This window comes from Microcaecilia unicolor, chromosome 6 (assembly GCF_901765095.1).
Source record: "Microcaecilia unicolor chromosome 6, aMicUni1.1, whole genome shotgun sequence".
Classification (NCBI taxonomy): Eukaryota; Metazoa; Chordata; class Amphibia; order Gymnophiona; family Siphonopidae; genus Microcaecilia; species Microcaecilia unicolor.
In genome coordinates, this window is record NC_044036.1 from 27843691 (window position 1) to 27865865 (window position 22175).

A 22175-nucleotide genomic window follows, 5' to 3' on the forward strand; every position below is an offset into this window, starting at 1 on the left:
CAGAAATTTCATACCCTAAGTAATTCAGTGATTTCCTGCACCATTGTCCTTTGGCAAGAGTCAGTTTAGCTCCAGCATCTGCCAACTGTGTGAAGACATGCTCCATCTCCTCCAGGTGTTCCTGAAAGGTAGGACTCTTGATCAGAATGTCATCCACATAGACCACTGTTCCTCGAGCTTCAGCATCTGGTAGGGCTTTGTGTAGGAAAATGTTGAATTCAGCAGGTGAATTGAGAAACCCAAAGGGTGTCCTGTTCCACGTATACTGCTTCTTCCCAAACGTAAAAGCCAGTTTATGCTGATCGTGGGGATGGACTGGTACTGTCCAAAACCCTGATGCCAAATCCAGGCTGGTGAAATACTTAGCCCCCCTGATGGTTGCAAGGTTCTGATCCAGTGGAGCCATAGGCCACCGGGACAAGGGTACTCGCTTATTCAACTGACGGTAATCCAGAGCGATTCTCCAGCTGTTATTCTTTTTCAAGATAGGCCACAGAGGGGAGTTGTACGTGCTGTTGCATTGTCTGATGATACCCCTGGTCTCCAAAGTGTTGAGAATCTCTTGTACAGACTCATAGGAAGCCAATGGAATCTTATACTGACGCACAAAGACAGGCTTGCTACCAGGTTCCGTAGGCACTCTGGTGACATGTAGGTTCGTAAGTCCACAGTCATACGAATCTACAGCAAAAAGGTCCTTGTAATTGTACAACAACTGAGTCAACTTCCTCTTCTCTGTGTGAGTAGTACAAGCATCAGCCTGTTCCACTTGCTCTTTCACCATAGCATCAAACTCTGAGAAAGGTTGGTTGGATGAAATTTCCACCTGTTCTTCAATGTCCTCCTGCAAGGTTGAGGTTTCCACAGAATTCACCCTTCGAGGCTTCTGAGGTACAGACATTTCCCTGGACAGAAACAAGAAGTCATCTTCCACCTGTACCTGAGCACACGTCGCATCATAGGGCCAAACAAACTCGAGAGATATGAGGCCCCTGGGAGAGGTAAACCAACTGTCAGTCGTCTCCCCCCCCTGGCAGGTGTCCCAAGAAGAAGGCAGCCTGCCAAGGATAGGCAAACTTACCTCGACATCATGGAAAGACTGGCCAACCAGAAAGCCAAAAGAATCTCCAGCAGATAGCTCAACTTCAGCAGACTGTGGATTGGTGACCAACAGGTATAAGGTGGTACCGGTGACCTCCAAACATGGCAGAACACCAATTGCCAATCCAAGGTCTCGAAAGTGGGCATGTGGGTTAAAGAACACTACATCATCCAGCAGACGTTGTCCTTGGGCGAGGCGAAGCTTGAGGGAAAAATCCCGAACTCTTCCTGGAATGGTTACATCCTTGTCACAGACTACCTCACAGACCTGGGGAATGGTCTGTCCAGACTTCAAACAAACAGCCGTAGGTTCAAGTTCCACTGGGTTGTTCTGCATTCTACTCCACAGGACAAGATTCACCAGGTCCACATAAACTCCCAGTCGTGCAAGGCAATCTGACCCCAAACATAAGGGTTCCCTCAAGCCCCGGACAATAGAGAAGTGGTGAGTGAATGTCTTCTTTCCCACAGTCAAGGGAAGGCCACATATTCCGTCAAGCGGCTTGGAGCCTTGTCCCGGTACCTGTACCGAAGTAGAGGAACATCTGCTGAAGGGAAGTTGTACAGACTTACGAATTTGGCTGTACAAAGAGTCACTGATGTAGGAGAGATCACTAGTGAACAGTAAAGTAGCTTGAAGCAATTGGGTGTTAGCCACTTGAACTGGTATGGTGAATTCATCGCCTTTCCGGGTGATGTCCGTCACCTGGCAAGGATGAGCAAAATCCGGACCAGAGATAGGAGATGAGATTTCAAGTGATGCGGGAGACACAGTATCTGTTAAGTCATCCGTCTTGGCTGAGTCCTGTGAAACAATCTCTAGTTGGTCCGCTTGTTGCACCAGCTCTTCATGCTTCTGACCCCATTTTAGTGCATCTGTCAAAGGAGGCTCCCGCATGGGCGGATCCGCGGAACACCGGAGATCAGTCCGCAGGGGAGTGTCCTGTAGCTCCACAGAGTTGGCATCACTGACTGTACGCCAGTATCTCCCTCGCACATATTTAAGGGGTCGAGTGACTTTAGACCAGATCGTTTCCTCGTCATAATCCAAAACAGGCCGAAATCTCTTCAAAAGGTCATTTCCAATCAGAAATTCTTCACCCTCACTGGTAGTGATGATGGCTGGGTGCCTGACGGTCATCTGTCCAAGCTGTAAAGATAGCCAAACCTGTCCCACAGTTCCAATATTTTGATTGCCATAGGCCACCAGTGACAAGTCGCACGGTGTGACATGCAGCACATCCTGACCCCCCCCTAGAGATGCCTCTAGTTTCTGAAACAGGCCCTGGGTGACCAAAGTCACCTCTGAGGCTGTATCCAGGAGACCTTCACAGGAAAGTACTTGTTGAATTAACAACTCCACGGTATATCTGTAACCTTTAGATATAAGCTTACCTAGAAAATACCTGACTTCCTGGGATGGGTCTTTTGAAAGAGGCCCTTCCGGGTTCGAGGGCTGCGACGCAGCATGGTTCACGGGGGACTCCTCACTGATGGGCGACAACGCATCCACGTGGACAGTGGGGACGCTTGCGGTAACAGGTTTTGTGGCCACGTCTAGTCATGCTTGTTCTTCCTCCGAAGAGGATGGCTGTTCCACCTCAACAGATTTAACACTAAGCCCCGGAGGGGTCGGCGGTCTAGAAGACTGGTCCTTCTGCTTCTGGAATTTGACCTTCTTATGAGATGGAGGTGTCTTAGGTACATTGCTAGACTCCGCGATTGAACATCTTGCCATCAATTGGTCCAGCTGAGCTTGCATAGCGCGGATCTTCTCTGCATTCCACTTCTTTTGATTAAACCGCTTCTTTTTAGGGTGTTGCTGTCCCTCCTGTGCAATAGGGGGCGCTGCATCCCGCGGCAGGGCCTGAAAGCCCGGCGGCGTAGTTGGTCTCGGCGCTTTGTTTTCCAGAGAAAGCGTGGAAGTGACCGCACAAACAGCGGGTGGTATCACCCTGTTGCGACTCTTGGATGCCGGTTTAGGAGTCTCTGCGATTGGCTTGGCGCGGCAGATTTCAAAAATTCCTTCAGCCTGCTTTAGAAGGCTGGAATAGGGTTCTGCGTTTTTTCCTGCCAATGGAATCTTTATCGGATCAGGCAGACCCTGTATAAAAAGTTCCCTGAAATCACCAAATTCAAGATCTTTAGAGTCAGGCGGGACCCCCCCCTGGTAAAATGCACGCTTCAAGCGATGGGCCCACTCCCGCGGACTCTCCTCCGGCTTACAACTAATAGTATACGCTGCACGCTTAGCTTCCAGAGAGTTGGCAAAGAGACCGTAGCGCTTCGCTAAGGCTTGCTCCACTGACCGTAAATCAGGGTTATCAGACATGATCAAATCTAGAACTTCATGGCACTCGGTACTAAAGGTCCATTTGAGGAGGGCTCTGATATCATTCTCAGAAGAGACGTGCATGGTTTGCAGGAGTTCATGCACTGCCTTAAGATGGGTTTCTATGGATACCAAGGCAGACTCTTTAAAAGGCGCTATTACGGTGCGTAGCATCTTTATAACATATGCCTGCCTCTCCATAGACATTCCTTTCTGGGGTTCCGGCTTGACATGCCGCTGATCACTACCAGGTGTAGAGAACCTCGGGGCAGGTGCGTTGCTAAAACTGGGTGGATCTGCCGAAGGCTGAGGCCCTGAGCTAGGCACCTGTCCAAGTGAGCTGATGATTTCAGCCGGCAGTCCCTGGGCCCGTGCCCCCAATGGGTGTGGCACTGTCTCGGGTCTGCTGCTTCGTTCACCAGCCACTATGGGGCTGAATTGTACAGAGGGGCGGGAAAGAGCCGGAGCCATGCCCCCAGTGGGTGTGTTTAACTCGGGTCCCTCCCGGCTCACGTAACGGTTCATTTCGGGAGCTGGCGTGAGGTGACCCACAGCAAAACTGTCGGGGAACTCTAAGGTATACGGTACTTCTTCCTGAGCCATTTGCGTAAGCTCTTGCTGCATTGTGGAAATCTTAACAGTGCACTCCTCTAATGCTTTAGACAATGAATCTCTGTCCTTCACTGTACATTCTAATTGTAGTGAGACTGTCTCCTGCTTTTCTTTTAACACCGCCAACTCTAGCTTGGCTGCGTGCCAATTTTGAAACACAGACATAGATTGTTCTTGAGTGGCCACTAGCTCCCTGCGCAACTCACTCTGAACACCTTCTGAGACCTGTTTTAGCTCCCGATTTAATGTCCGCAACTTATCTGTTTCCCCAATCTGGTTGTGTAATGCACCCGTCACCCGAGAAAATTTCTCTTGCACCGCATCAAAAGACTCGAGGTACTGGGCAATTTCTTGCTTTAATGTGTGATTGAGTGCTTCACAATCAGTTAGGTCACACTGCAACGTTTTACACTTATCATACAGTGTCTGGCACTCCGTACAAATCTCTTCAGAGGAGTCAGGTGGGGCGGGGCTTACATTGGTCCCTGCTAAAGCAGATCTGGCAGTGTCTAAATCAACTCGTAATGCAGCTAACTCACTGTCTCGCTCCTGGACAGTTTCCCTAGTCTGGGACAAATCTAACTGCAACTCCGCTATGCGATCTGTTAGAGGTACAGATATCTGTCTTATCTCATTCATCAAAGAGTCCTTGACTGCCAAAAGAGACACGCCCAATTCACAAAGCATCCATTGTGACAAATGCTGTTTCTCTTTTATAATTGTATTTAAAACCGTAGCATATGCTTCTGAGCTATTCGGTGACCTGCTACCAAATAAAGCACGTACAGACTCTACAGTAGGAGGAGTTGGTTTAGACTTGCTCTGAGAGAGTGGCAGTAGTATTTTAAGCACGCCCCTCTCCTGTTCACTCAGAAGAATTTCAGGCAATGTGCCAACAGTGCCGGTCGCCATTTTAAAGACTAAACACACCCTGCTTTCCTTCCTTAGAGAGTTAGATAAACAGTTTTTCTTTCTTTGGAGCTCAGAGTAATAAATCTGTCAACCAATTGCAGCAATAAAACACAGCTGTATAAACAAAAGTCTGCCGTCAGCTAGGGTGGAACTGCAGTTCGTGCAGAGAGAAACAGAAAGTCAAACCAGCTTTCTGAAAACACTCAGAAAAAGTTTTAACTTCTGCTGTCTTCCTGCCCTAACCATCCCGGACGAGAGCCCCAATTTGTAGGGGATTATATATATGTTTTTGTAAGAGGCCAATTCCTACCTATGTACTCGCTTATGTCTAGGGGGCGTGGCCTCTGCCCAACATTAGCTGCATGGAAAATAACGGACAGACCAATGGAATATATTAGTTTATTTATACAGCGTTATATACAAAAATATAGAAAACTCTTATCAGCTTATAGCATTAGCAATTCCTGATTGCATGCACAATGATACCAAAAATAGAGAATAACTATGATTATCCTATTGGCTAAATCTGTAATGACAGATAACACAATACCAAGATCCTAATGATTACCACACAAATCTTATACTAGGCTAACAGCAACTAAAGATCATAAATCCTGACGTCACACATCTGATGGGTCCGAGCCCAGACTAATTACCTAACCCAGCCTGAAGGAAGTAAACTATGATCTCACCGTCCCGGTTTCCAGATCAGATTCCTTCCAATGCCTCAGCCGAAGGTCTCAGCGAGGTCACACAAGCTCAGGTGATGCACTTGTCTTGATCAGCCACAGATGATACAGACGCAGTATAGATCCTTTAGACAGCTGTAACCTGGGGAAAAGCTTTGCCAGGTATTATCAGTAAGTCTCTTAGGAAAATCAGGTGCTTGCAGATATGCAAGTGTTCTCCTCTTCTGTTCTTCTTCTTAGTTCTTCTCGCTTCTCTCTCCTCTCTGGAACTAGTCCTTCTGTTCCCGCTTCTCAGATCAATCCCTTTTCTGGGAGCCAATCAGAAATAATTCCCCCATGTACTCCCAGCATCTGTATGAAGCTTCCTTTGTCCGTCTTATCTCGTAAGCTCTCTCCCTGGGACAGGCATTCTCCCCCGATGCAGAGTGACCTTGGAGGTGGTGCAGGCTTCAGTAAATCTCTTACAAGCTGAAATGCTGCCTTCTGCACAGTGGGTAGCCAGACATATAGGTGAAAGGTTGCAGCGTCCATTTTGTCTGTAAAGGTGCTCTCATATGCACACAGGGTGGGTGAGATCACAGCAAATACTCCTACATTACTATATAGCTGAGGGACCAAGAGCAGATATATGATGGTGTAGGGTACAGAGTCAGTTGGGATAATTTGAGGGTTAGTTAAAGTCAAGGCAAGTTCGTTGTATAGTTAAGCAAGAGATAAGGAACTGATCTAAGTTACAGTATGTGTTGCAAGCTAGTCCAGGTGCAGAATGGGAGTATAGTCAGTCACCCTATATATTAAAGGCTTGGGAGAAGAGCCAAGCTTTCACCTGCTTCCTGAAGTAGAGGTAGTCTTGAGTTATACGTAGTCCCTCTGGAACTAAATTCCAGAGCGTGGGGGCTACCCCTGAGAAGGCTCGTTGGCGGGTTTCAAATCATACAATTTCTTTTGACGAAGGTACAGATAGTGATGATCCTTGAGAGGGCCTTAGAGGTCTTAAAGATGTGTAAAGGGCTAACTTACTCTTTAAGTGCTCTGGCCCATTTTGTTTGAGGACCTTGAAAATCAAACATAGAGTTTTAAATTTAGCCCTGTAAAGTACTGGTAGCCAGTGTAGCTTTTGCAGGAAGGATGCGATGTGGTCACGCCACTTGCAGCCTTCTATCAGTCGTGCTGCAGCTCTCTGAATTAGTTGGAGCTGATACAAACTCTTTTTGGTTTGGCCAGTGTACAGGGCATTACAGTAATCTTAGTCATGATGTTATCAAGGCATGGACATAGCCAGTTACTCTAATTCTTCTCATTAAGGTTAAAGTAGGAAGGTGAATCGGGGAAAGCAATTGCTAGAGGCTAGTACCCTGGAGAGGGAGAAGTACTGCCCAGAGATTAAGCCTGGAGAAAGGAGATAAGGTTCCCTAGAGATAGGAAACCCAGAGAAGTATGAAAGCTGGTCAGTGGGTAAGTGCTCTGGAAAGACCAGAGCGGGGTGGGGTCCTGGGGGCCTAAGCCCCCCCCCACTTTGAGCTCAGGCCCCTCTAGACCTGCAGCACCCATTAAATGGCTGGCAAGGATGCCGAGGCTCCACCTAGGGTTACCATTTTTTGTCCTTAAAAAAAAGAGGACACTTGCCCCGCCCATACCCCACCCTCATTTCACGCCCTCGCCCCGCCCCTTTCCACACCTCGTCCCGCCCCTTGTCCCACCTCATTCCGCCCCCCCGTCGTATTTTCCCCTCCCCCTGGTCACCCCCTCACCTCACCTCCCCTTCCCCCGGCCCTGTCACCACCTCTCCCCTTACTCACGATCTTTCCTGGTGGTCTAGTGACTTCGGGGCAAGAAAGAGCCCCCTCTTTCCTGCCCGGCGCGCTGCTCTGCATCCTGTATGCTGCCTGTGACGGTCTCGGCGAGATGCAAAATGGCCGCCGAGAATTGAAGCGGCCTAGCAAGACTTCAATTCTCGGCGGCCATTTTGAATCTCGCCGAGACTGTCACAGACAGCATACAGGATGCAGAGCAGCACGCCGGGCAGGAAAGAGGGGGCTCTTTCCTGCCTCAAAGTCACTAGACCACCAGGGAAGATCGTGAGTAAGGGGAGGAGAGGTCCGCCGCCTGCATGCACTTCACCCGCCCATTTGTCCAGAAATCCGGACAAATGGGCAGGCTGGCCAAAACCCGTCCGGACGCCCGGACATGTCCTCAAAAAGAGGACATGTCCGGGTAAATCCGGACGTATGGTAACCCTAGCTCCACCAGCCAAAGAAAACCAAAGAAATTCGCTGCCAAGCTACTCCCCTTCTCCTTTTGCTGCTGCAGGAAACAGGAAGTCAGCAGTGTGCCTCCAGCCGCCGATACTGAGGGTCCTAGTGCATGCTCTGTTCATGCAAGAACTGAGCCTGCTCGGGGAGTCCAGGAGTTGGCTTTTGGAGGCATCCCACCAAGAGGAGGAGGGAAGAGTGGCCTGGCATCAAATTTCTTTGGCTGGCAGGGCCTCAGCATCCTCGTGAGCAAAGATATTTTTAATGTATGAGGAGAGAGGGAAAGCATCCCCCCCCCCCCCCCCCAAATCAGAGGGCTGGCTAACTGTACTAAGTGGTATTGTAGTTTTCTGGAAAGGTTAATCTGAGGTTACATAGTAACAGAGTAAATGATGGCAGATAAAGACCTGAACGGTCCATTCCGTTTGCCCAGCGGTCACACTCATTATCAATTCATGATTAAATTAACAATGAATATTATATACTTTATCACAAGTCTCTTTGGCGTTTCTGGGACATAGACCGTAGGAGTCTGCACGGCTCATGTTCCATCTACTGGAGTTGCCGTCAAAGCTCACTCCAGCCTATCCTATCCCTCTTGTCATTGCGGGACCCGGACTGTAAAAGTCTGCCCAGCACAGTCCTCAATTCCAGCCCTTTCCAACCTATCCTAATTTGGATTGCCATATACAGACACCAACCTACAAAGTCTGCCTGGCACCGGCTTTAGTTCTTCACAGCCGGAGTAGCCCTCCAAGTGTCACTCACACATCCACCCCCTGCAGCCATTTAAGGTGGAAAAGCTAAGGTTTATGAAACTATGTATCGTGATAAGCAGGAACGAACACTTGCTGCTGAAGAAGAATGAAAGTTTTTGGCTCTATTAAAGAGTCGTTGACTCACTCTCTAAACTGGGCTCAAAAAAAGGCAATAGGCTGAAGAGGGACTCTCACTGCACTGACCGCAAGGAGAGGGCATGCTGGAGAAATTTCTGGACTCAAGCAGGCTCATAGGTGCCCCCTTGTGACAGGGTTTATGCTAGCGTTCCACATGAACATTTACATGCCACTACCTGTGGTAATGTGGTATCTACATGTTTGTGCCATGTTACAGAATTGCCTCTGTGTGTCTCTGTGCACTTACCTGCATCTCGTGTGCCCTATACAAGTCATGATATTAATAAAAGAATCGGGGAGCAGAAAACAAAACTACCATTTTTACAAAATGTCCGTTTGACTGCTGTGTGTCTCCTCCATCTGTTTCTTCTCATTAGTGAGGAGAACACTGTCTCTCTAGAGTAATTAAGAAAACAAATGACTGAACACATCATAAACATTAACAAGCCATAACATTTCAATTAGAGCACTTAAGCTTGAGGACTGAGAGGAGCTGTCCTCCATTCCCATCCTCTTTCTTACAGGGCCTTTCCCCAGACATTTCAGTAGGATGTGAAATCAGACCCAGATGCTGGAATGTCTTGAAAAACACTTCCAAGTCAGGGCAAGGCAGGCACCAGCTCATAGCGCTTGTTCTGAGAGGAGTGTAAGGCAAGAATGACTGAGCATTCCCTGCTCATGTCATTCTGCTTTGATTTCTGCATATCTGAGAGGACCTGGCCGGGCTTTGCCATTCCCTAATAGAGTGGTGTGGTAGCCGTGTTAGTCCACTTTTAAAGGTAATCAATAGAAATCAACCAAATAAAACATGGAAAAGAAAATAAGATGATACCTTTTTTATTGGACATAACTTAATACATTTCTTGATTAGCTTTCGAAGGTTGCCCTTCTTCGTCAGATCGGAGATAAGCAAATGTGTTAGTTGATAGTATATATAAGTGAAGCTTCAAAGCATTTCAATGACAGTCTAGGAAGGGTGGGGTGGGTAGGAGGTATGCATGGGAACATCAAAGCATTTCAGAGATAGTCTAACAGGATTGGGGTGGATAGGTGAGAGGAGGGTGATAAACATAGCAATACAACTTTATGGTTTATGGTGGGCTAGAAAACCCAGATCTTTGTTAAGTCCTGTCTGTTGGGTGTCAAAATATTCAATCATTCTGGCTTCAAAGGTCTTACGTTCCTGTATTGTTTTAAAGTTACCTTTCAGGATTCTTAATATGAAGTCACTGGTACAGTGATCTGGTTTTGTAAAGTGCTGGCCCACAGGGGTGGGAACCCGGCTGGCACCAGTATTGTTCATGTGATGTCTATGTAAATTAAATCTTGTCTTTAGCATCCTTCGTTACATTTTTTACACTGAATGATATATACCACATTGGAAGATGAATACGTGAAAGATTCCTTAATGTTGAATATTTTTCCTTTGTGGATGACTGTGGGGTCCTGTGAGATGTTTTGGCATAGTTTGCAGCTGGATATATTGCAAGGATGTGTGCCATTCTCTTCTTTTTCAGTCTGTGTTGGGAGTTTACTTCTGATTAGCTTGTGTTTTAAGTTTCAGCCACCCAGCTTGAAACACATACCTCCTACCCATCCCCACCCTGTTAGACTGTCAATGAAATGCTTGGATGTTTCACTTATATATACTGTCATCTACCACATTTGCTTATTTCCGATCTGACGAAGAAGGGCGACCTTCGAAAGCTAATCAAGAAATGTATTAAGTTATGTCCAATAAAAAAGGTATCATCTTATTTTCTTTTCCATGTTTTATTTTGTTTGATTTCTATTGATTACCATTCCCTAATAGAAATCCATATATACAGCATGTGTGTGTTATGTACTCTGTAGTTCTTTTTGATTTTTGTTTGTATTTCCATCAGGTCTATGTGTGGCTTGGCATCTCCTCTCTGGGTTTTTTTTTGACCTTGCCCATCTCTGATCCAGAATTTCTTCTCTGAAGAAGGGTTTAGATTGGACCAGCATCTGCTCCTTATCTGTATGCGGAGTCTGGACCTGATTATTCTCAGCAGACTGTTTTTCTAGTGCTGATTTCCTGACGTTGATTGTTTACATTGTACGTTCCCTTTGAGCGCTAGTCTGGAAAGGCAGATTATAAGCATCAGAGGAAAGACTGGAACCATTGGAAAATGGAGCCAGAGATCCCTAGTGATGAAAGTTGAAAGAGTAATTGAAATATGTCCCACTGTGTTAACGTGGGGCTTTACTTTTGAAAAGAGAGAGGTAGCTGGGTTCCATTCTGCAGATCTCAGGACGTTTATGGATGTTTCCAAATCACAAACCTTAGGGTGACACATCCGCTGCAGGGGTTGGGATACATTGGCTGATGTATCATACTAAATGTATTCATTTAGGAGTCAATATTCAGCTGGCGGTGGTATACGTTTTTTTGTCCCCACCGGCAGCATCCCCAGTTATTAAATACCGAGTCATGTCCGGGCACAGGCATTGAATATCCAGTTATACATAGTTGGATAACACTTGGGTTAAGTATGATAGTCAACACTTAACCGGATAAAGATAGGACTGTGTTTTATACAGTCCTATTTATCCGGTTAACTTATCCGGTTAAGTGCCGACTCCACTCCTGGCACTAACCGGGTATATTCAGTGGCACTGTCCAGTTGAATGCTGCTGAATATACCCGGTTAGCCTGGGCCAAGCAATTTAAATGGCCAGAATCTCCTGGCCTTTGAAAATGGACCCCTTAATCAAATTTTGTTTGTGTCTTTTTATCAATAAAGACACTGTAGGTGAGTTATAAATAAAACAACAAATATAAAATCCACATAAAAACCAAGATATAAAAACAAACACCAAACATAACCACTCAAAAAAACAGAGTTCACCAAAAACTTGAAAAACAAAATGTTTTAACCAACTTCCTAGAAGGTAATGCAGGAAATATTATGGATGGTCATTCTAGGATTTGATATCAAAGGCATGACAATTTCTCACTACCATAACTGAGCTGTGTCTTTCAGTAAAGCTTTCTTCATGGACATTCCCAGTTCAGGAGTATTTATTCTAGGGAAACAACTGCAGGGTGGGTAGGAAAAGTGATGGCTGATTGGACAACTCAGAGCTCTTCCCTTTCTAGACAACCAGGCTTTCATGAATCATGCATGTACTAATTTTTCATTATTATCTTGAATTTGCAGGTTTAACGCATTGGTGGTGGGCGCAGTGAAAGATATTGCCTTTAGAAAGCTCCGGAAGCTACAGGTGCTGGATATTGAAGGAAACTTTGAATTCTCAAAGAAAGCAGTGAGTTCGGAAGAGGAGGACGAGGAAGACCAAGAGACATAAATGGTGCAAGGGTGCAGATATACTATGCGATACTCGGTAGGTAAAAGCCAGAAAGCCCCTCCTGGCAACCCAAAGAAACATTGTACAGACTCGGTCAAGAATATAATGATGCCAGAAAAGTCTTCTGCCTTTTTTGAGGGTCACCGCTACAGGGCCTTGTCATTGGCACCATAAGATAAGAGGGGGCTGCAGCAGACTACCTTAAGATGCTGAGAGAAATCCAGAGTAGGATACTCAAAGTAGTACCACGGAATGAATAACGAACGGCAGGACACTGCAGTGCTGTGTCAGTTAAAATTCTGGTCCCATCCCAAACAAGAATTCAAAATATATAAATTCAAGGGTGCAGGAAGACAATTTTCTAAGCCACCTTCAAGGGTAATGGTGATTTACCTGGTAAATTGGTTGCCTGAAAATTTCCCTCGCCCATTGTGGTTAAAACTGCGTAAGTGCATCCACGCTCCACAACATGCGATCTTTCAGAAGAACTGAAGAGTGGGTTTAGGTCAAGGAAGGAAAATACTGGCCGTAGAATACACATGACGGAGCTACAAATTGTTGTTCCTGCAGCGGGGCCAGTGTTACAGATGCTGGGGCCCAGGGCAGAAATGGCCCCTAAAGCCCACCAGCAGGCTGTATCTCCTCAAGTTTTAGACAGATTGGAGGCCCCACCTAGTCAGGGAGCCTAGGGCAATTCCCCGGTTTGCACATCCCTAACACCAGTCCTGATTCGCAGCAAGTTTCAAAGTAAAGTGCATGTGCACTTGATTTAAGAACATGGATCTAATGTCTGTGGCTAAAGAGTACCCATGGACTATGTCTATCCGTAGGAAAAGAAAGCTTGTTTGTCATCATTAACTTGAGGTTCCATCATCAAAAAAGGTACATTGTACAGTGTTTAGTAGATTTCTCTTTTCATTTTGGGGGTCTGTTTCTCAGTAATTAGGGTCAGAATCAGCATCAGTTATCAGTGGCGTTCCTAGGCTGCCTGACACCCAGGGCGGATCGCCAATGCGCCCCCCCCCCCGGGTGCAGCGCAGCCCCCCCACTGGTGAAATTACACCCCCCCCCCACCGGCAAAATTACACCCTCCCCATGGGTGCATTTTTACCTGCCTGGGGGGTGCCGTGCCGCGCGCCTGTTGGCTGAGTCCGCTCGTTCCCTCCCTGCTGCTCCCGCTCTACCCTGGAACAGGAAGTAACCTGTTCCGTGCAGAGGGAGCAGCAGGGAGGGAACGAGCGGACTCAGCCAATAGGCGCATGGCACCCCCCCCCCCCAGCGGCGTGCACCCGGGGCGGACCGCCCCCACCGCCCCCCCTTGGTACGCCAGTGTCAGTTATATACCTTTCTTCAGTGGCATGTCTGTTCAAGGTGCATGTGTTGCATATGGCACCTCCTGTTGGACAGTTGATCTGCATTCTCCCTCCTGCCCTCTGCACACAGTCTGGCATTTCTCACTTCCCTTCCCCACAAATCTCTGCAATTCTCTCTCCACCCCCCCCCCCCCCCCCCCTTGCCCGTACCTTAAAATCACCTCCGCTACATTTTTTTGCCTGGGCTGCTTGCGGCCTGCACTGGGACTTTCTGTCTGAACCATCCTGCCCTTTCTGATGCAACTTCCTGTTTTGTGAAGGGAAGTACGGTTCAGAGAGAAAGTCCCGGTGCAGGCCGCAGGCAGCCTATGAGTGCCACTGCCGCTGCCCGTGTGAAGACTGAAATGGAGGGGGGGGGGGGATTGGGAGATGCACCCCCTGTTAAAAATTCCTGGGTACGCCACTACCTCCACTCAAAGGTCTTCTACACATACCTGTGCTTGTAATGCAGAAGATGGATTACCTATAAAGCGGGGGGGGGGGGGGGGGGGGGGGTCCGAAGGAAGACATACTGTATCAGATCTTTCCAAGGGATGCAATGGAGAAGGGGAAGGTTATGCTGAGCATTGCTTTTTTAACTTTGGATAATGAAAACCAGTTTCTTCTCCTCTAGGTTCTTTCTGAGTAAAGAATACTCTTTGGCCCTAAGGCTAAATTCAAACCCTTTGCATCACGCCTAGTTCATATACTCAGGATTGTGATACAGTTTCATTGCCAGTTGGAATATCAAGTGTTGAAACCCCAGTTCACAAACAAAAATCTGATTTTTCTGCACAAGGACATTTCTACTGCAGAAGTCTATTCAAAAGTAAAGGCAAGATTTCCAGAAAGCATACTTGAAACTTATTCTCCAGAATGTCTGCAAGGGAGAGAAGATCCAAATCCAGTGTATAAAATGAGGTCTTTATTTAAAACTACCCAACGTGGTCCACGTTTCACCTAAGCATGGGCTGCATCAGGGTTTACAATGCACCAGGGAGGAGGAGTGCCTGGGATACACACTCCCAGTCGAAATGTGTTCTTGCTCAACACAATAGCTTGAAGTACAACTAAGCACAGGCTGTTTCCTTCACACATATTAGTCTCTGCTCTGTCAGCTGCTCTGCCCTCTTTTGCGTCTGCTCTGTTGCAGCTCTGTGTGGCCTCTTTGTGGACTCCTATATGTTTGCAGAAGAAGCCAGGATTTTGCTAAACGCTAAGGACCCGATACTAAAGGCTCCTACCCGCTTAATTTACGCACGGTGGGGCTCCCATCAATATTCAGCGGCACTATCGGCACTAACCAGCCATCTTTAAACCAGACAGGAGAGCAGCATTGTGGAGGCAGAGTTGGGAAGGAGCTGGCAGTATTCATTACCAGTGCCTGCAGAGCTAAGCAGGCAGATAGGACTGCACAAAAAACATTCATTACTATGCCCATTTAGCTATGGGGGCTGGCACTGAATATCTGCTGGTACCCACATAACTTTTGGGTATCGCTCTGAAGGTTGAAGCTGATCTTCCTTCCCTCCTGGCCCTCAAGGTCTGATTCCCCGCCCCCTTCTGACAATTTCTGATTTCCATCCTGGCCCCACCAACAAGGTCTGATCCCCTCTCCCAGTCCCTCCCAGCAGATCTCCCCAGGCCTACCTTTAGAGACCAGTGGTCTAGTGATCGTCAGGGGTAGGAGCAAACCCCGTTCATTCCTGCCCCTCATGGCTCCTGATTGCAAATGGGTGCTATGACCTCTAGTGGTGGTCTCGCATTATTACCACTAGAGGCTGGCTCCCTAGTGCCACCAGTGGGATGAAGTGCAGTCCAGACATTTTCCCAAGCCTAGCAATTTGTGACACATGGAACAGATTCATAGGCATCTGCCTTTATGGACTCCTTGCATGAGTAAATGTCTAGGATCCTTATGGGCATTAGTGTATACTTACCTGTGAAAGTACCAGCAGGGCATCTCAATGCTATTCTGTAACAGCACGCCTAACTTACCTATTACATAAAGGCAAGGGGGGGGGGGGGCGTAGGCAAGGACAGAGCACGAGCGGGGCTCTCACTTATGTGGGTAACTTATAAAATACTGTAATTAAGCACTTACGCCATCTCTGTCTCGTGGAACTGTGGGCACATAAATTGTAGGCGCACTGATACCTGGTTTTGCTAGTATACTCTCCTACCACTTGTCCTCAGGACCTTCATGGAGGCTCCCAGTTGTAGAATTTCCCCCGTGTTGTTTTGCACATGCATCCTTCCACCTACTCACAATCTTCTTTGCCTTTTTCTCCTACCATGCCACTCTTCCTCTTTCCTCAGCATGGAAGACAGGAAGGCAGGGAGCATGTGCTTCTAGTCTGGAGTCCTGCTTCTTCCCAACCCAGGGCCGCCGAGAGGGGGGGACAGGGGGGGGACAAAAGTCTCCAGGCCCGGGCCTCCGGGGGGGGCCTGCGCCGTTGCAGTCCGGCCCGCCCGCCGTCGCTCCCGGAACTAACCTGAAGCGCTTTCACCTTCGGAGCAACCAGCAGCAGCAGGGCAGACCTCTCCTTCCTTCCGTGTCCTGCCCTCGCCTGACGTAACGTCCGCAAGGGCGGGGCACGGAAGGAAGGAGAGGTCTGCGCTGCTGCTGCTGGTTGCTCCGAAGGTGAAAGCTTAGTTCAGAGAGGGCCCGGCAGCGGGTGGAGGGGGGGCCCGGCGACTTCGGGTGGGGGGGACGCGACACAATCTCGGGTGGGGGGGGGCCCGGGGGCAGTCTTGTCCCGGGCCCAGCCCCGGCTCTCGGCGGCCCTGTCCCAACCCAACATGCTCTCCCTGTGCTCCTGCTACTCTGTCTACTATGACATCAGTGGGAGATACACGGGGGAAAAGGTAAAGCATTGAGAAAGGAGCAGAAAAGAACTTGGAGGACCGGAATGGGGCAGGACAGATTCCAGAGGAGAAGAGAGATGAGAGAAAGCAAGAAGTTGGGGGCAGGGGAGAGGAAAGGAAAGGAATCTAGGATAAGGTGGACGGCAGAAAGAAAGGAAGAGGAGAGGTATGGAGGAATGAGGGAGTTATGGTCCTGATTCTTTTTTTTTAAGTCTTTTGGGGGTAAAAAGGTTTTGTTAGAGACTCTGCTAATGGGACTTTCTGCACCAGTAGCAACAGCATCACAGAGTTGGAACTTCAGGTCTTCTGGCCCCTCTGCAAGGAGATGAGACACGGAGCAAGAAGACTTACAGACGATCTCCTGTAATCTTAGAGAAAATGTGCCAGCATGGAAATCTGCACAATTAGAGGGAAGAAACCTGGCCAGAATCTGAGACCTCAGCCATAAATTGCAAGATTCATGTGATACCATACTAGTAGAACTTCCAAACCATCACCATCTAGTCAGAAAGTGAGATGGACATTTTCCTCTCATAACAGCATAAAATCCATATGGCAAAAGCTATGCATTCCTATTGTATTAAGATCAAACGATAACAATCTTCATGCAAGAAATATTACAAAAATGTATTTTTTTTTCAAAACAAGTTTTCCAGTTCATAAACTTGTCACTGAAATAATGTTTATTACGATGTGTATTGTTGTACACACAAAAACTATTCATTTGCTGAGAAGGGAGAACTGCCCCACTTCCTTGTAACTTGATAGACTCATTCAAAAATGACTCCACGTTTTCATATACAGCAAAGAGATGTAAACAAATGCAGGTCAGTGTTTATCATTTTACTTTGCTTGGGACCCCAAAAAGCTGTATATCAAGCTCTTTAAACATCATCACTCCATCACAATATTTTATGAATGCAATAGAAACATTGCTAGCAATTCTAAAACTGGTCATACTTATCTTGATATGCAGAAATGTATTTATATCTATGCCACACAATTTTTGTTCCGAGACCTTTTCATTTTAGTATATTATTTTTTTGGAGACTCCAATTATTTTTTTTTTAATTCATTACTAGTAAAAGAGGCCCGTTTCAGAGCCAATGAAACAGGCGCTAGCAAGGTTTTCGTCGCCAACACCCCCCCTTCGTTGTTCTGCCATTGCTCCGCCCCCAACGTCATGACGTTTGACGTGAGGGCGGGGCCCGGAGCGATTTCCCCCCCCACCTCCCTGCCTCCCTCCCTGCCAACCCCTTCGTTGTTCTGCCATTGCTCCGCCCTCGAGGGCGGGGCCCGGAGCGATTTTGGTGGCTTCACCACCACGAACCTTCGAACCTTTTTGAAGGAAGTCAGGGCTTGGCTTCACTGACGTCAGTGTCCTCAGAACGTTGAGGGTGAGTTTTATTATAGTAGATATTGGCACTTGCATCGCATCCGTTCCTGACACACACATGAACAAAGAGTAGTATGACAACCTTATAAATTGGAGAAATAATTTTGGCCGCAGCTTTATTAACCAATCAAAAATTCATAACCATCACAAAAATGTTATTATCAATATTTCAATGCAACCTTCACTTTTCTTATTACCTTTTATAAAGCTAGTCGGTGCCGACCTTGCTGCACATATTTATTCCATAAATGTATTAATACTCCATGAACCACCTTGTAAAATGAGACCTGCGGTAACGCCAAGGCCTCACTTCTGCTTCTGGCGGTTTCGCACACAAGCAGATGACACTGTAAAATCCATGTAGCCAATAAATTCATTGTCCTTAAATGAAGGCTGCTTGAAAAATTCTCATTTAAATTACTGCAGCTGCGACTAAAACTACCCCTTTCAACATCCCTAAACATCGCTATCCCAACTACAAAATTACCCAAATCCCAATCCCAACCCTCACTCTTCTAAATTTTGGGAGGGATTGGGTAGGATGAAATTTCTTTCTTCAGTTCCCTCAAGTAGCTTTCCTCCTTGCTGCCCATCAATTCTCCGCCGCCCAGAGCCCGCCAATTTTCCTGACGTTCTCGTGCTCGTTTGCTCCGCCCCTAACCTTAAAAAAAACAAATTACATACCTTTTGAAGTCACCATTCTTTCTGCTCTAACTTGGATGCCTTACCTTCAACATCTCTTCCCAGTAATTGCTTCTTATTTTGTTTACCTCTTTTGGCTAGCTAATTCATTAATTAATTTAATTACATCAATATTTCATTAATTTTAATTTTAATTCCTAAGTCTTTATAAGACTCCCATTGCAAAATAAATTATCTTCTTGAGTATATATCACCCCTCTCACCACCCATTTTTCTTTTATCCCTTCACTATAACAAAATATATTCAGGTACTACTGCAGCAATGCCACTACTACTACTACTATTTAGCATTTTTATAGCGCTACAAGGCGTACGCAGCGCTGCACAAACATAGAAGAAAGACAGTCCCTGCCTGCTCAAAGAGCTATGTAATAAAAGTGAGCCAAGTATAGGACAATCAAGCCATTGTGACATCACTGATGAGGTTGGCTCTTATTGGTGGCCTGAGGCATTATGACATCACAATATCACCTCTGATTACAAGAGACTACTACTACTACTACTATTTAGCATTTCTATAGCGCTACAAGGTGTACGCAGCGCTGCACAAACATAGAAGAAAGACAGTCCCTGCTCAAAGAGCTTACAATCTAATAGACAAAAAAATAAAGTAAGCAAATCAAATCAATTAATGTGTACAGGAAGGAGGAGAGGAGGGTAGGTGGAGGCGAGTGGTTACGAGTCAAAAGCAATGTTAAAGAGGTGGGCTTTCAGTCTAGATTTAAAGGTGGCCAAGGATGGGGCAAGACGTAGGGGCTCAGGAAGTTTATTCCAGGCGTAGGGTGCAGCAAGACAGAAGGCGCGAAGTCTGGAGTTGGCAGTAGTGGAGAAGGGAACAGATAAGAAGGATTTATCCATGGAGCGGAGTGCACGGGAAGGGGTGTAGGGAAGGACGAGTGTGGAGAGATACTGGGGAGCAGCAGAGTGAGTACATTTATAGGTTAGTAGAAGGATGCGAAAACGGATAGGGAGCCAGTGAAGCGACTTGAGGAGAGGGGTAGTATGAGTAAAGCGACCCTGGCGGAAGACGAGACGGGCAGCAGAGTTTTGAACCGATTGGAGAGGGGAGAGGTGACTAAGTGGGAGGCCAGCAAGAAGCAGATTGCAGTAGTCTAAACGAAAGGTGACAAGGGTGTGGATGAGTGTTTTGGTAGAGTGCTCGGAAAGAAAGGGGCGGATTTTACGGATGTTGTAAAGAAAGAAACGACAGGTCTTGGCGATCTGCTGGATATGAGCAGAGAAGGAGAGAGAAGAGTCAAAGATGACCCCAAGGTTTCGAGCTGAGGAGACAGGGAGAATGAGAGAGCCATCAACAGAAATAGAAAACAGGGGGAGTGGGGAGGTGGGTTTGGGGGAAAAAATGAGAAGCTCGGTTTTGGTTATGTTTAATTTCAGGTGGCGTTGAGACATCCAGACAGCAATGTCAGACAAGCACGCTGAAACTTTGGTTTGGATGCAAGGTGAGATATCAGCAATGCCAATATTATCCACCCATAATTGATCTTATGGGTTTTCGTTATGGTCGGAAGATACTTGAATTCCTGTCATAATTGGACAGCTATACCTCTGGTGCTCCTCTGGTGAGGCTGTGGGCTTGCAAACATCAGTGTGAAATACCTAAAATGTTTGTACTGTGTTAACATGATTTGAGTTGGCGAACGTAAGTCTAATCTAGCCTGTTCTCATGTTTTTCAGGAAAAACATAAGGCAAGTGACTCATCTACCTGTTTCTTTAAATATATTCAGACTGCATTTAGTGGGGGAAGGGGAGGCAAGCAGTTTGTCATGGTGGCACACCAGGCCCCACGAAGATGGGCCTTTCCCCACTAAAGACCCTGAACTCCATTTCAAAACCATCTGAAGAAGGCCTGAATTGGGATGCATCAAAGCCTATTTCTGTGGAGTCAGAATGGAGCAATTTCTTCCAAACCCTGAGCCCCTCACGGCAGTCGCTCTGGGACACACAAAAGCTGGCTTTTGTTTCTTCTCTTTGGTTTTTGTTTCTATGTGTATAAACAAGGAGCCAGATGTACAGGCGGGTTTTTCCCATTTGGGGTCTCTGGAGAAAACACTTTGTACACAGGCCCAAAGTGCGTCTGTTTTGAACATAAGCTTTTCAGCTGCTGCTTCTATGTAATGTATTATTCTGTTTAGAAGTGGATTGTATGTCATAGTTTTGGTATTGGCTGAGGGATGTTGCGCACCTTTTCTTCCAGAACACATGGTGGAAAAACATACAGAGGTCAGCTTTCACTAGCACAGATGCCATTTAATTTCAGATTTATAAGTTATGCCTTTTACCCCCTAATTCTGTAAACCTGTGCAGTCAATTTTATGCTTAGTGTGCTAAGCTGTGTGCTCAAGTTATAGAATAGTGTCACTTACGCACGTGGGGGGGAGGGGAAAGATTCTATGTGTGGCACCTAAAAACTCAGCAGGGAACAATTTTCCGCCTAAGCCTATTCTATAAGCGGCGCCTAGATTTAGGCGTGATATACAGAATATGCTTACTTGATATCCCAGTACCTAGAATTATGCACATCCATTTACACCAAGGAAAACATGGCATAAATCCCAGCGTGAGAGGGGCATATTCTATAACAACGTACGTAAATTTTGGAATGCCGGTGAAACGCCCAGTTCTCCACCCATAACCACAGCCCTTTCTGGCTGCACGCATTAGAATTTAGGCACTCTGCATTACAGAATACGCTTAGCGAGTTGGGTGCGTAAATTCTAATTATTGCAAATTAGTGCGCATTATTGCTTGTCAAGCGCTGTTAAAAACGCTGATTGGCTTGTTAAGCCAATTAAGTTACTTGTGTTATAGAATACGCTTGGATTTTGGCACAAAATGCTGGGCACGATATATAGAATCCGGCGGACAGTGTAATACAATTAACTACTAATTGGTGTTATCAACCAATTTATTGGCTACTACTGGTGTTAAATTGGTGCTAATTGGCACCAGGGGCGTAGCCAGACAGCCAATTTTGGGTGGGACTGAGCCCAAAATGGATGGTCACGCAATTCAGCCCCTCCTGCCCCTCTGCTGTGCTCTCTCTCCTCTCCACATTCTGCCTGGTGAAAACTGAGCATGTGCAGACAGGCTGGTGTGTGGTGCCAGCTCCCGTTTGGAAGAGCATTGGTTGCCTGAGGAGGAGGAAATCATCAGCTGGTGGGATTTGGCGATACCCACCAGCCACAGCAAGAGTGCCACAATTTTGGGTGGGCCTGAGTACAAATTGGGTGGGCCACAGCCCACCCAGGCCCACCTGTACCTACGCCACTGATTGGCACTAATTAGCACTCACGGGCATAACTGCCTTAAGTTGGTATTCTGTCAACTGTGTGTACAAAGTCCAAAGTGCACAAGTTTATTCAGGACTTAATATACCACTTAGGAGAAAATCTGAGAGGGGCATGAGTGGGTCAGGGGCATTTCCTGTATTTGTACGCACAAGTTAGAGAATACTATCAGTTGAGCGTTTACTCTAGCCATTGAGCTAATGTAAGCCTAACTACAGATTTATGCTAGTATTTTAGAACATCACTTGCAGTTGCTGATATAGAATATTCACGCTTAGCGTGCATCATCCTAGCACCTAACTTTAGGCGACCTGTAGAGAACTACCCCGTTGAAGTTCTCTGTATTTTCAGCAGAGCTATCTAAGTTTTGGCATTGAAACTCCATGTTATCCATCTGCACTTCAATATATAACTGGTACAG

General features: G+C 46.7%; 1 protein-coding gene across 3 annotated transcripts in view; it reads left to right on the top strand.

Moving 5' to 3' along the window:
- Positions 1–20963, top strand: part of PODN (podocan) — an 86359-nt gene extending 65396 nt beyond the window's left edge. For 2 of the 3 annotated variants that reach the window (XM_030207415.1, XM_030207417.1), the window contains exons 10-11: positions 11980–12163; positions 20141–20963. In XM_030207415.1, coding sequence (XP_030063275.1) covers positions 11980–12127 — 148 coding nt within the window. In that variant the 3' untranslated portion in view covers positions 12128–12163; positions 20141–20963. Of the gene's footprint in view, positions 1–11979; positions 12165–20140 lie in introns of those variants that run through there. The other variant, XM_030207416.1, reaches the window with a different exon arrangement.
- Positions 20964–22175: the final 1212 nt, after the last annotated feature.